Source organism: Microdochium trichocladiopsis (genome assembly GCF_020744255.1).
Source record: "Microdochium trichocladiopsis strain MPI-CAGE-CH-0230 chromosome Unknown B0I36scaffold_12, whole genome shotgun sequence".
Classification (NCBI taxonomy): domain Eukaryota; kingdom Fungi; phylum Ascomycota; class Sordariomycetes; order Xylariales; family Microdochiaceae; genus Microdochium; species Microdochium trichocladiopsis.
Genome location: NW_025763555.1, coordinates 1673197 through 1687083, shown reverse-complemented (window position 1 = coordinate 1687083; position 13887 = coordinate 1673197). Strand labels below are relative to the sequence as shown.

Below are 13887 nucleotides of genomic sequence, written 5' to 3'. Positions count from 1 at the left end.
CCTGACGGAATCATGGTACAGCTTGAATTCGTGGCATATCTTCAAGATGCCCAATTCCAGAGCGGGCGAAACGGGGCTTCCGGGTAAGTGAGCATGCATGCCACGTTGCGGACCTCCTGCTTGTTCGAAGTGATGTCAAGGGTTCCTGATGTTGCATCGCAGTGTGGCTGTTGTGTTATCAAGGATGGGCCGCCTTTTGACACATGTCGCGAAAAGCTCATCGAGGAACGTTGTCTCCTCATCCCCAGCCGCCTCCACGTTCCATGCGCCGGCAATCCTTCCGTGGCCTGCCGACTCGGCCGGCGTGGCACGGGTAAGATGATTCATCTCGATCGACGGGTCCAGCCTTGATCGCCCCGAGCCGCCACGTTTCTCTGTCAAGACATTGCTTTTCGGGGGCTCCGCCACTTTGCGCTGGCCATCACCTGCAGAGCTCGGCCGCGACGGTAGCCCCCCGGCGGAAGGTGTTACGTCCTCCTGGTTGGCCTCCTGCACGTCCACCATAATCTCCTTGGATACCATGATTCCCCCGAACGGCGATGGCTGTGCTGTTGACGATAGCGCCGCTTGCTGTGCATGCTGTTGATCGGGAAGTCGCGGGGGATCGAGCTGCCTTGGCTGTCCGCAGCCGCTGCAGGGGTTCTCGGTTAGGCCAAGTTCGTCGTCGGACTTGCCGCCGCCGGAGCCACAGTTGCACGCATGAAGAGTTGACGAGCTGTGGTGGGACGCGCCTACGATGCCTAATCTTTCGGCCGACACAGCCGGCAGCGACGACAGAAGGGTGGACATCTCGCGGTGCAAGGTGCGTCCGAACACGCCGTGGTGTGGCGAGTTGTTGCGTACCAGCTGGTGCACGTTGAGTAACTGAAGCGGCACAAACGTGCACCGCTGGCTACGCACAGTGGCGTTGATGTTCAGGATCACCTGCATGGTGATGAGCGGACACGTGTTTGGACCCGATGATGGGCCACTATGCGATCGGCAGGGTATGTGGACGACCCTGGCCGAAAGCGACGCCTCTTCGCACACTTGGAGGTCGATGTCGTTCTGCAGGGTGGAGATTCCTCCTCGAAGCTGGGCGGCAAACTGGTCCTCAAGCCGCGAGCGGCCCCTGTTAAACTCCAGTTGTCGAAGGAGCGTGGGAACGGGCATCCCGTCGAGGCTGCGGAGGAAGTCATGGTGCCATCGTTCAAGCTTCTCCAAACCTAACGGGACCATTGGGAGAGCGTTTCGCGACTCTCTGTTGACCAGCACGTCAAATCCGAATCGGTCCAGCCGAGCCCGTCGAGCAAAGATGCCGAGGTATACTCCGGGCTCAACCTCAGCCTTCTCTTCTTTGTAAGTGGCCATGTCGAGCAGTTTCTCCTCAAGCCGCCTCGTCCTAATTTGCATGCTCGATCGGATGATGTCGACGACACGGCGTGGCTCGGCGAACCGGAACCCGGAAGCTTCTAACCTGGCTATCTCACGAGGTGCACTAAGGTGCCGCACCAAGACCAGCAGGCAACCCCGGCCGATCAGGTCCTGGCTTTGCCTTACCCCCGTTTCGAGCAGATCGTGTCGGGCTTGGGCGTCTCCGGCCTTTGACTGCATGCTGACATCCGTGCCATTAGGGCTGACAATCCTGTTGACGGTGGTCCCAAGCCTGGTGAGCGGCCGTGGTTCACCGGCAGTGCCTGTGACAAAAATCTCGTACCAAAGTGCCCCAGCATTGGCGAGGACCTCGCCCAACCTGTACGACAGGGTTGACGCAGCTATGCAGAACAGCTCGCGGAATATCATGTCGTAGTTTTGGACAAGTTGGCCATTCTCCTGGACTAGTTTAACGGACCTCATGCCGCGGCCGCCACCGCTTGCAAAAGCAGCGGTAGAGATGGGGGGGGGGTGATATACGCTGCTTCGACCAGATCCTGCTGGTTGAGTTCTGCCGCAAGACTCTCCAGATTCTCGACGGGGCCATCGACGCAATAGAAGCTGGCCAAATCGGGCAAATTCCCGCCTTCGGAGTGAACAGACGGCTCTTCTCCGGAAAGTCCTTCGGGTGGTGCGGATGGTTCTCCTTCTTGAGCAGAAGCTCTAAGTACTTCCGCTTGTTCGCGGCGGAGACAGTTCTCGTCTTGACCGAAAAGGAGTTTCAAAGATGCATGATGGCGGTCGAGCAAGGCTTGCACTGGAGCTATGTCTTCGCTCACAGGCTCCAAGCCACGGCCGTTGACTGTGACCAGAGATGCGGTCTTGAATATGACAACAAGTTGAGACTCCGTTTCTTTGGGCGTGATGACCTCCTCCAGCAATTCGGACTCCATGATTCTTAAAGAATTTGGGGTTGGACGAAAGGTGCTAGGATATTGACAGGATCTGAAATATTCGATGCGATGGATATTGATAAGATCTGAAATGTCTGGCTGCTTTGATGCATGAGTTGCTCTGTCCTAGAGAGGCCGTTGCCCTCTTTATATAACCGGACTGTAGGTGGCTATCACATGTCCTTTGGCAACTCGAATCTGACATCAGCAACGGCTGAAGGGCAGCCACCACATACGCGCTCAGTCATTTCCTTTAAGCATTTACGGCTCTTTCCCAACATTGTAGAGCCTATCAGCAGCTTTGCAGCTTTCAAGATGATGTAATCAGACAGGTGGGAGCTGCCCGAAAGTTTGCAGATCGCCGGATGCCGCAAACTTACAGATCACCGAATCGCCCGAAAGTTTGCAGATACGGAATGCCCGAAGTTTGCAGATCGCCGGATGCCGCAAACTTACAGATCACCGAATCGCCGATACCAAGCGGTTATTTAAGTTAACAATAATAAATACAAATGGGGGAGGGGTTACAGTCGGCTTCGAGATCGGTGTCCACCTTAGCTGAACATAACTCTCTACGCACGGTCCACCTTCTCTTGGCGACGCCAATCACCTGAAGCGACAAACGAGGTTGCCTGTAGGTAAGGTGGGGCAGTCTTAACAGCCATTTCGTGCTGGAGTGGGCTTACTCTCATGCCTTCACTTATCAAAGAATGCATTGTTTGTTTGTACAGTACGGCGTCCGCCGTGCTGCCGTCAACCAGTGGCCTGCAGTTCCTCAAGGCCAACCACCCGGATGCAAACGTCTTTAGGTCAGCTAAATGCGGGCCTTCCAGGTATTTTAACATCAATAGTCGCTCTCGACCCGCACTACTTGCTATACGATCACTAGTCGTCCGTCCTTATGTGCAATCGAGTAATAATGAGCTTGTTCTAGACGTAGGCGTAGCCTCGGTTAGAAAATCTGGCCGTGGAGAATAGCGCCGCTGTGGGCGCGGGTAGGATGGCGTACCGGAGGGGGCTCGATCTTCCAGCCTGGCGGATGACTAGTAGGCTAGGTAGGAATTGAAGCTCTATATACCTTTCCTCCTTGTTCGAGTTCCATAGTGATGTTAGGATCACTCTAAGTCGTATGCCCCTGGATTGTCATCGCGATCCCGTTGATCCTGACCTGGATTACCGTGCTCTTGGTCCTTATCTTATCGTTTATAATTACATAATTTGACCGTGGTCTTCGGGCTTGGGGAGTACATCCGACTAGACGTGCCTGCTCCTGGCCCGAGGGTAGTTGCTACACGGGTGTTGGCGATTAAGTATGACAGCCGTTCGAGCCCCTACTATGGTAAGCTATCCAGCTCGCCCGGAATGAGGATTTGCGACCAGTGGCATCGAGAGTCTTTTTCACCAATCAATTCCCGTTGCGGGCGCGCTCCCCTCAGAGGACCCTGGTTCGCGAATATCTGAGCTCGGACGAAAGCGGCAAGTGGCTACTGGTGATTGATAACGCTGACGACCCGGACCTATTCCTCGGATCTAACGGCAAGGCTGGTATCGAAGAGTACCTTCCTGAGAGCGAGTACGGGTTGGTTTTGTTGACGACGCGATCGAGACAGGTGGCTGTGCAGTTTGCACAGTCTAATATTGTCGACATTGAAGAAATGGAACCGGAGGAGGCAACACTGCTTCTCCAGAAGGCTCTCGCGCAGGGACAGACACCCCAGGACGAAGCACTAGTGGAAGATCTTCTTATCCGACTGACCTATCTTCCGCTCGCGATCACGCAGGCAGCAGCATATCTCAATCAGACCAAGGTACCAATCCGTAAATACCTAGGGTTGCTACGAGGGGCCGAGAAAGATGCCGTCCGGCTCTTAGGTCGAGAATTCCGTGACAGCACAAGATATCAGAACTCGCATAACGCTATTGCCACAACATGGATTATTTCCTTTGATCAGATCCTGAAGTCCGATCCATTTGCGGTTGATCTGCTCTCGTTCATAGCTTGCATCGAACCGAAAGCAATACCGCAATGGATCATGCCCGGGTCAGAGTCAGAGGAGACAGAATTGGCGATCGGCATCCTCTGCAGCTTTTCGTTTCTTGTTCGGCGAGGAGACGACGATATGTTCGATATGCATAGTCTTGTGCATATGGCTACGCGGGAATGGATCCAGAAGCAGGATCGGCAAGACCGGGTGGCGCATAATGCCATACGTCGCCTCCAAAAGATATTCCCTTCGCACGACAGCGCGAATCGTAAGCTATGGCGGGAGTGTATGCCACACGCAATACGGCTTCTTCATGACACTCAGGCTTCGAATACGGAAGAGCGATATAAGCTCGTGGTCAGTGTTGGGAAATGTATGGATACCGACCGACGGTTTAAAGAAGCAATACGATGCTTTGAAGAAGTGTGGCGTTGGGAAAAACAAGGTGATATAGGGCAAGGGTTATCGGAGAAGAATGTTGAGGGTTGGCTCGCGGGCGCATACCTTGACGGCCGACGGATTAAGGACGCGATCGAGATATTCGAGCATGTCGTAGCGATGCGGAGGGAGGTACTAGACGAGAAGGATCATCACCGACTAGCATCGGAGCACGAGCTTGCGAGGGCATACCTCGACGACCGATGGACTAGCGAAGCGATCGAGATGTTGGAGCATGTAGTAGCGGTGCAGAGGGAGACACTAGACGAGAAAGATTATTCTCGGCTAACATCGGAGCACGAGCTTGCGAGGGCATACCTCGCCGACCGACGGATCAAGGAGGCAATCGAGATGCTCGAGCATGTTGTTGCTATTGAAGCTCAGATTTATGCCGAGGACGACCCTGAGCGCGTTCTCTCCGTGGCTTTGCTAGCGGATGCATATATACAACTCGAATCGTGTAATGAGAATATGGACAGCAAGAGTCCAGTCTCAGATGGCGATGACCAAGGGCACAACAAGGACACTACCATGAGTAGGCATGCATCCATCGAGAGGCTCATAAAGGCTATGAGTAGCATGCAAATTTAGAGAACGAAGCACGGGAGTCTGCTGTACCACAGAGCGGATCGCATCTAGGATGATAATCAAGTTTCAACTTTATCCATGCATAAAGTCTCAACTGAAGAGCGAGTGGACCTCTTTCCGGAGTTATTATACATGAAATCTGGCCGCATCCACCCCCTTAACGAAAGGGCCGTAAGGTAATCCCAAAAGAGACGTACACCAAACGACCTCATTTTGAAGGCCATTTGCTGCTTGAAGTACTGTCTATTTCTGACGTGGACTATTGAGAGGTAACACGCCATAGTACGCCACACGTAGCTGGTTCGTGCCAAAACAGCCACTAACTTCGAAAGCCGGACACATCCAGTGGTCACTACTATGAATATTCATTTCACAATTATTTCCTATAAACAGGCACAAAATGGCTTTTAATGCTCTACATTGTATTTCCCGCGTCATACTTTGCCGTCAGCTTGCGAAGTGCATGGCGAAGATTGGACGTCACCACTGCAGATGGGGTGACGAAGAAACAGCCCTAACTGTTGCATGTCATGCTGTAATCCACTTCTGGAGGGTACTTGTTATAGGACAATCTGCACAGTATGCGCCGTAATGCGCCACAGTTTTATGGTCCGTGCGGGAACATCAATTGAAGTCTGAAAAGCGGACACAGTTCGCGGTCACTACTGTATGCGTAGAATAGACATCACTTTCAGAGTATCCCGCATAAACAGACACAAACTCGCCTTTAATGCTCTGCATTATGTTTTTAACGTCATATTTTGCCTTTATCTTGCGAAGGGCATGGCGAAGATTGGCCGACGATTTGCGACGGTCACCACTGCAGATGGGGCGACAAAGACTTTTGGAGGGTACTTGTTATGAGACAGTCTGCACAGTGTGCGCTGTAATGCGCCACAGTTTTATGGTCCGTGCGGGAACGTCAACTAAAGTCTGAAAAGCGGACACAGTTCGCGGTCACTACTGTACTGTATGGCTAATAGAGATATGCTATTCGTGCCTTTGCTTTTGCGGTTCGAACTTTGGCCATATCCGACGGCAGGCTCCACTATCGTACGCTCCATCGTTAGGCGTTATTACAGCCAAATTCGACCTTGCTTCATAAACGCTAACAAGGCATCACTCGTGTTTGATGCGCAGACTCCCTTGCGACACACCACGGTGTACAATAAATGCGAACCCTGACCATTCAGGGGCTGCTATCCGAACATGTCCTTGCTTAACTGCGAGATGTGGCTTATACGTAAGGCAAGTTACTTCCGTGTATCTGCAATAGGTATTTTCCTCGACTCTGCGTTAGCCTATTACACAAGACTCGTTCACATCTATTTATAGGCCTATCAGCTGAGGGTTAGCCTTGCTCGGATGGCTTGACAAGATAGTGGCGTGTGCATAGGACAGACGCCTTGCTTTTATTTTGCCTTGCTCCCCTACACGAGGTCTATACGTGACTACTCTTAACTCTGCCTTGCCCGCTGCAGTAGATGCCGTTCACGCCGTTGTACGATGTCATGAAGGAGCCAGGCTGCGAGTCCCGCACCACCAGCTGGAAGGGAAGCGCGTAGATTTCACGCAGGGCCCGCTCCGTGATGATAGCCTGCACCGCCTTGCGTCGGTGCTCGTGGTCGTTGCAGACAAAGTGTTTCACCGTGGCCTGGATGCCGGTGGACTGGATGCCGTTGATGAGGGCGGCAGCTCCGAGGCCAGCCAGGAACGGATCCTCTCCGAGCGACTCGAAGCCGCGGCCGCCCAGAGGCGACCGCTGCATGTTGATGGTCGGGCCGAGGATCACATGGGTACCCTTGAGCTTCGCCTCCTCTCCCATCTTTACCCCGGGCTTCACGTGGGAGGTCCAGATTGAATGTTGAGCCCAGTGCGGTGCCGCACGGGAAGCAGGCCGCCTTGGTCCCCATGAAGAACTTGGTTCCACGCACGCCATTGGGACCATCGGTGAAGCGCAACGACGGAATGCCGTGCTTGGGCAGCGCCTTTGTGTGCCAAAAGTCAATGCCTATACGTCGTTAGCACACTGGGAAGATGGCAGAGCACCCGGTGCAAAAGATTTGGAATGGGCCACGAACCTGCCAGAAGGTCAACCTTCTCTGATACAGACAGCTTCCTCAGCGTCTCTTCCACATCAATGTCCGCCATGGCTTTGCAATTCTACTACGGATTTCACATATACCAAGGTGCGCAACTCTTGATGGGCGACAGAGATGATCTTAGTCTGTCGACTGCGAGCGTACGAGGCAAACAAGAGGAACGGGAATGTAAGAGGATGCCAGAACGGAGAAGGTGTGGCAGCGCAGGAGCTAGTTCATATAGTCGATGGCTTGCTCTCCACCCCGCCGCCGATGTCGTGGTGCGAGCACGAGGCTTGCAGCTCTACCCGCTCGCAACATGCAACAAACTCGAGGATCGCTCTCCAGGCCGATCCACAGAAATCTGTTCCCTCGCAGGCGGATGAAGCGCTGGCATGGCCCCACCACAACGCTGTCGGCATGCCGTCCATCCCAGCAGCCAGTTTCCTTCCAGGCCTTGCTCCACCGACCGATGATGCAAGGCGACTTCGAGAAGCCCCTCCCTGCCCATCAAGGCAGGGGCAATTGCCCAAACCCCCTCCCCCCCCCACATTGTACCCGAGCACAACGAAGTCGGAACGTGCTGCGAGCAGCAAGGCACAGGCGCCCAGACCTGCCGTCAAAGCAGGTCGCCTGACGGTCCCGCCACAAAGTCGGCGTCCGGCCCGTCCATCCAGCCCCGGGGTTCTGCCGGCGCTGGGCAGGACTCCGGCCAGGTCAGACGCTGATAGGTTGGAGCTGCCGTGTGTGCCTCAGCAGGCCAATTTTGCTAGGTTATTGCCCCAGATTGACCGGGATAGAGAGTCCCGATGCAGTTTTGGCGGGCCCGGAACGATTTGCATGCGCAGGTGTACCACATTAGGATTGCAAGGACTCCTGCGCCAAAAGCCTATGCTGCCGGTTCAGCAGCCCTCTCGTGCCATGACTGGCGAGCAATACCGGCTGCGAAGAGCCTTTCAGTTTCGTCTTCTCGCAACTCGCTACGACTGACTGCAGCTCGCCTGCCCTACTATACCTTAGAGCGTAGTGCCATATTCTTGTCGGATCGCTGCGCAGGACGTCTCCCATATACGACGGCGGTTGGCAACCACCATGAACAGGCCTTTCATTCCGACATGTCCCCTAGAGATCCCGTTTGCCCACACAAAGACACGTTTAAGATCGAAGTCGCTAACCGCACCCGAGTCGGCCTGGTCTAGGTAATCCAGAAGTTCAAAGAACCAGGCCATGGTGGATTGGATGCGCAGTCCCCAGAACCAATTGTCGTGGCGAATCGCGGCGCTTGCATGTCGCGATGCCGTCAGCAGTTGAAGGAGCTGGTCGTTGTCCAGGTATGCTGCGACGCTGTGCAAGATTTCTGGTGGCAGAGTCTGAAACAAGTCCTGCCCTCTCGGCATTGGAACCGTTGCTGCATCGCCCGAGCTGCAACGGAATCGCTCCAACTGAAGGACGCTTTGCAAGTGCGCTGAGACGGCCGGGGACTCAGCGGGCGAAGTTACGGTGTACTCCTTGCCGCGCTGAACTACCCAGAACTGCTCGTACTCCTGGCCGTCCAACCGGTAGTCGAGGTCTAACGACACGCCGCAATCCTCGCCCAACTTCCTCATGACGTGGTACAGACGGTCTACCTCCGCATCGGTCATCTGCTTCTTGCCGGTGAGCGCCCGGGCGAGGACGTCGTAGCAGGGCTTGTGGAACGGATAGCACGGATCTTGCTGCATAGTATCGGTGTAGCACTCCCAACTCTCCTGTGCATTCCCGAACGGGTCGAGCTCCGCGTCCATGTTCACAAAGCTGAAATCTTCGTGGGAGCCAGGGCCAAAGAAGGCCGCTCTGGATCGGTCGTCAGGCACGGTCGCAGATGACGGAGAAGGATAGCGATCGGCAAATATGTCCTTACCGGCTCCCATCAAACCCAAGCAAGTAGACATCGCACACCCAGCGGACCTGGCCGTGCTCGACCTCGTCGAGGATGACGTGAGGGTCGTAGTTGTAGTCTTCGCCGCTGTCCTCCTGGGACGTCTCCACGGCGGAGCCCTCGCCGCAGTGGTGCCCGGTATCAGCCGCGCCGGGCAGGTGCTGGGGGTGGACCGGTTCGAGGTCCCACGGCTGTCGGAGATGATGCTGGCGCCAGATGTATGTCCAGCGCCCGACACCAACCGTGGCGTTGCCAAACGGCCCGCAGCAGATGGCACAGTACATATCGGCCCCCATCGTGTCGCCGTTGTGGGCAAAGCGCGCCTTGCAGCCGGATGATGGACCGGCCGAGTCGATTTGCCTCAGCCAGGTCGGGCACTCCAAATTTTAGACGCCAGGGTTGCATTGGTGCCTGGCATCCCCTGGCATCTCGCGCAGATGTGGCGTTGGGGCTTACTCGTGGGGAGTTTCTGACACTTCTCCCACTAAACTCAGCCCCTTCGGGTGTTTTAGTGGGGACAGTCGATTCGAAAATGTACGATTGATTCGAAAACTTTTTTCGATACCTGGTCTTTTTAGCGCCGACCAGCAAATTGGAGGTATTCCTGTTTATTTGCATTCCCCCCTTAGCAATTTCAGCTGACAGGGATCATCTCTCCCGACCACGAACACGAACGCGCTTTTCTATTGATGACTTGGGTTGGTTTATGGCTTGTCTTTTGGCGCTGAGCATTGTATTTACTGCATCTGAATGCGTTTATTTACATCGCGATCCCAACTTTTGGTGTTTTCCATACAAAGACGAAAAATGTCTACTAATCTCAGCGGCCTGTCCGCCAGCGGCCCTTCGACCCGTGACATTCCATTGGAGAGTCGAATCTCACGCGCGGCTACAGAGTATCGCGAGGGCAAGTTCCAGTCGGTCAAAGCCGCACAACGTGCTTGGGATATCCCGGCCTGTAAATCTGCTTCTTTATATCGACGGGTTCATGGAGCAAAACCACGCAGTCAGAACCGTGGCGTGGGCCAAGTCCGAGTTTTCGGCGAGATCGCGGGACTCGCCCCCACGCCTCCCTTTTTGGGGGCCGCCGTTTGGAATCGTCCCCTTCTGGACAACGCCTCCCAAGAATTGCTTCTGGACAACGCCTCCCAAGAATTGCTTCCGCCGTCCCGCTTTCCGTTTAGACGATCCTTAGTCAGCATCCGCAGACGCTTGATCTCTGCGTCTCCCAGGCGTCGGTTTTGATTGACGTTAAGGGATTTGGACCTGCCTGAGGTCCCATCTCCAACCGTGGCCTTCACTTCAACGACGCCCGGGTCCAGAATGGACACCTCGACCGTGACGGGAGTGCCACGGCGGCAGGGCGGAATGCCGCTAATTTCGAAACAGCCCATCGTCGTGTTGAGAGAAAAGTTTCGCTCCTTCCCCTTCGAGAATCTTGAACTCGATCACGGGCTGATCGTCCCTGGCCGTTTGGAGCTCGTGCTCCTTGCTGCTAGGAAGTTGAGTGTTGCGAGACATGATCACTTCCGTGAACGGGCGGCTGTGGCCAAGGCGAACAACTTCGACGCCGATGGATCTCATGTCCGGCCGTGCCGCGATGCGTACCGCGCCGCGCGCAACGACCGCACTGCACTTCGAGTTGGCGATGTGGGTACCCGGAAACGTTTTCTCGATCGGATCCCTGATGAATGGGACACCGCACGAGCCGCCGGCAAGGACGGCGTGGCTGATCTGCTTGTTGTTCTTCCGGCAAGAGAGTGTGTCGATGATGTCCGCGATCTTCTGTCGCACGTGTTTGCACTCGGTCTCGAACTCGAGGCTGATCATGCTCGTGCGCATCTGTGTGACCACAGAGCTGACAGCTCTGTGCGTTCCGATGTGCGTGTCGAGTATCGATTTTCGATTTGCCCGGTCGCACTCCGAGCTTGAAAAGATCTCTGCCCTGCTTGGCGGTCTCCCAGGATAGATCCCATTCGCCCCTCATCGTTCGACGGATGATGGATTTCGTGGTCGCCATGAGGATCCGGAGGCACTCTGGCTCTGGCGGCGGTTGAGCGGGTCCTTGTGTATCTTGGTTGACGCCGGCAGCCTCTTTTGCTGCTTGGTCTGCCATTTCATGCGTGGCACTCCGACGTGTGCTGGGATCCAGCGGAACTACACTTCCCGCCCTTTGCTTCGGAGTTCGTCGAGTGCTTGTATGGTCTCCACAAGGATGTATTGCCCTGATGGACACTTTGGGTTCCAGATCGCTTGGATGGCGGCTTGATTGTCTGTGAATATGGCGCACCAGCCGGGGCGGCTGGTTCTTGCATGTACGTCAAGTACCATTTTGACTAGCACCAGTCCCTTGAGCTCTGCTGTGTACACCGTGGAGGTGGTCGATGAGCCTCATGTATGATGCATCCAGTCCGTAAGACGTGGAAATCTTATCCTACCCTTGATTTACCCGTCCCTACGTACAAGCAGGACCAAATACGCAAAATCGTCTCGCGAATATGGTCTCATTGACCTCAAGCCTGCTGCAAGGGAGGGATTACAGTCTCATCTGAAACAGTTCTCGAAGGATAAGGATGGTTGGTCGCCCCTATCGTAGGTCTCGGCTAATGGCCATGAGCCTGTCGTGAAGTTGCTGCTGGAAACGAGCAAAATCGATGCCGACTTACCTGACAGTAATGGTCGGACGCCGCTCTTTGTACGGCGAAGGATCCGACGTGGTGAGTTCTGGTGTTGCTGCAACAGTTGAAGCCCGGCATCGTTCATCACATTTCGCAGAGCCAAGGGCGGAACTGGCATGAGACGCTCGATTGTTGAATTATAAAGATATGTGAGTGGGCGGGCAGGCGGCGGCGGCCCTGGCTCACAGTATGACGCAGCAGCCGCAGCTCTCGCCGCTCTCAAAGGTGAGCAAAGCGGAGCGTGTGGCGGCCTCGAAGACATTGTCGACGCCCTCGCCGCTCAGGCTCGAGCACTCGAGGTACTTGCGGGCTCCTATCTCCTTAGCGACGGCATCTCCCTCTTGCGGCGTGACGAAGCGCAGCGACTTCTTGCGCATCTCCTCTATGGCGAGGGGGTCTTCCCGGAGATCCTTCTTCAGGCCGACGAGGATGATGGGGACGTTAGGGCAGAGGCGGGAGGCTTCCTCGATCCACTGGGGGCGGGCGGGGTGTATCAGCGAACCTTTGACCATATCCCCCCAGGCGGATGCGTGGGATATCGAAGGGACCAGGGGCCGTACCTTGTGCTTGACGTTGTCAAGGGAATCTGGAGTATCAAGCGAGAAGCCGACGAGGATGACATGAGCCCTAGAATATGCCAGCGGCCGCAATCTGTCGTAGTCTTCTTGTCCAGCGGTATCCCATAACGCCAACTGAACGGACTTGCCGTCTACTCTACAATCTGTGACATAGTTCTCGAAGCCTGTCGGGATCTGCGGGATGAGAGCGGATGGTCGGCGGGCGGACGGTCGAGGGTTCGGGGAGGACATACGTAATGCTGCGGAGGGTCGTGGTGGTTAGCTTGATATGCTTCGCGGCAGGCTCGGGGGGCTGACTGATGGGAAGTAGCCGAGCGTAAAGACGCTCAGCAGAGATGTTTTGCCGCAAGCACCATCGCCGATGATGACCAGTTTCCTGAGGGAATTAGATGTCAGTACCCCCTTTTTTTTTGGTTTGGTTTGGTTTGGGGGGGGGGATATCATGTGATGAATCGAGTTCGGTGGAGGATCCCTGAGGAGGGATCGTCGAGACGGTGGCGGGGCAAACAGGTGGGTGCGTACCTGCGGATGACGTTTTGAGGGCTTTGGCTGGCTATGGTGTCCCAGTGAGAGTAGCGTGGCGGAAGAGATGGGGGACGCGGTCTGGATGGGTGCGGGATCCCTCTGGCTGCGTATATTGCGTCGTCAGGGGACGAGGATTGCAGAGGCGGATTCGAGTCCGAGATCTCAGGTTCGACCGGGGGAAGGCCGAGTTGACAGGAAACGAGGGGGCGGCCGTCCGTCGGGGAGACCTTGGGGGTGGTTCGTTGGGTATAATGGCGAGTGTGGTAGTGGTGATAATAGATACGTTTATCGATGGTTGATGAATGGGTGGCCTGGGTTCCGTCCCAAGGATGGGTAATCGAAGAAAGCGGTGGTCTGGTATTTAGGGACTATGTTGTAATAAAACAAGAGGCGGCGCAAGAGCGGGAGATGACAAGCGATCAAGCCACGCGCATTGCAATGCCAGTCCTTATTGTCAAACGATACTCCGCCCCAGCCGAGGAGGCGTCCCGACCCACATGGGCACCATTGTTTTGTGTATATAACTCGTCCCCTTGACTTAGGCAGTGGTTAAGGACCAATTTCAACTCTCTACAACCCACACATCTTGACACTTATCTCGAGCCCGGTTGAAAGCGATATGGGGGTGGACGGGGAAAGGGGCGGGACTATGAGTCGTGTCATCCAAGAGGCAGAAGATGAAGCGGCAGCGTCCTTTTTCAAGTCCTGTCCGGTCAATTGCTCTGTTCCTCTGTTCCTCGCTCTCTCGGTACCTAGAATCTGCCCGGCAGAAGCTCTTTACTTGCGTAGC

General features: G+C 55.2%; 7 protein-coding genes across 7 annotated transcripts; 1 reads left to right on the top strand and 6 right to left on the bottom strand.

Annotated features, from left to right (window-relative positions):
- Window positions 1–113: 113 nt before the first annotated feature.
- On the bottom strand, window positions 114–1990 carry B0I36DRAFT_47135 (uncharacterized protein). Its single transcript, XM_046162926.1, has one exon. The coding sequence runs from the start codon at window positions 1834–1836 to the stop codon at window positions 136–138; it is 1701 nt and encodes a 566-aa protein (XP_046006143.1). The 5' UTR covers window positions 1837–1990; the 3' UTR covers window positions 114–135.
- A 1752-nt stretch (window positions 1991–3742) lies between these two features.
- B0I36DRAFT_254159 (uncharacterized protein) lies at window positions 3743–5320 on the top strand (the record flags this gene model as incomplete). The annotated part of the gene is made up of 2 exons (XM_046150803.1): window positions 3743–4716; window positions 4942–5320. Coding segments are annotated over 2 exons (1353 nt in total), but the record flags the coding sequence as incomplete, so codon positions are not given.
- A 1438-nt stretch (window positions 5321–6758) lies between these two features.
- On the bottom strand, window positions 6759–7880 carry B0I36DRAFT_425661 (glycoside hydrolase superfamily; the record flags this gene model as incomplete). The annotated part of the gene is given in 3 exon segments (XM_046162347.1): window positions 6759–7135; window positions 7149–7328; window positions 7399–7880. 3 exon segments carry the CDS (start codon window positions 7466–7468, stop codon window positions 6759–6761), a joined length of 627 nt encoding a protein of 208 aa, XP_046006141.1. The 5' UTR covers window positions 7469–7880.
- Window positions 7881–7954: 74 nt separating this feature from the next.
- B0I36DRAFT_337944 (uncharacterized protein) lies at window positions 7955–9775 on the bottom strand. The gene is made up of 2 exons (XM_046155714.1): window positions 9299–9775; window positions 7955–9231 (listed from the first exon to the last, which is right to left on the bottom strand). The coding sequence occupies exons 1-2, from the start codon at window positions 9610–9612 to the stop codon at window positions 8415–8417; spliced, it is 1131 nt and encodes a 376-aa protein (XP_046006140.1). The 5' UTR covers window positions 9613–9775; the 3' UTR covers window positions 7955–8414.
- A 354-nt stretch (window positions 9776–10129) lies between these two features.
- Window positions 10130–10840, bottom strand: B0I36DRAFT_397131 (uncharacterized protein). Its single transcript, XM_046161570.1, has one exon. It carries the CDS (start codon window positions 10708–10710, stop codon window positions 10324–10326), a length of 387 nt encoding a protein of 128 aa, XP_046006139.1. The 5' UTR covers window positions 10711–10840; the 3' UTR covers window positions 10130–10323.
- Window positions 10522–11912, bottom strand: B0I36DRAFT_397127 (uncharacterized protein). Its single transcript, XM_046161569.1, has 2 exons — window positions 11755–11912; window positions 10522–11673 (listed from the first exon to the last, which is right to left on the bottom strand). Exon 2 carries the CDS (start codon window positions 11430–11432, stop codon window positions 10812–10814), a length of 621 nt encoding a protein of 206 aa, XP_046006138.1. The 5' UTR covers window positions 11433–11673; window positions 11755–11912; the 3' UTR covers window positions 10522–10811.
- Window positions 11913–12176: 264 nt separating this feature from the next.
- Window positions 12177–13605, bottom strand: B0I36DRAFT_425660 (ras-related GTPase, Rho2 subfamily; the record flags this gene model as incomplete). Its single annotated transcript, XM_046162346.1, has 6 exons — window positions 12177–12467; window positions 12555–12746; window positions 12806–12811; window positions 12870–12948; window positions 13095–13125; window positions 13563–13605. The coding sequence occupies 6 exons, from the start codon at window positions 13603–13605 to the stop codon at window positions 12177–12179; spliced, it is 642 nt and encodes a 213-aa protein (XP_046006137.1).
- Window positions 13606–13887: the final 282 nt, after the last annotated feature.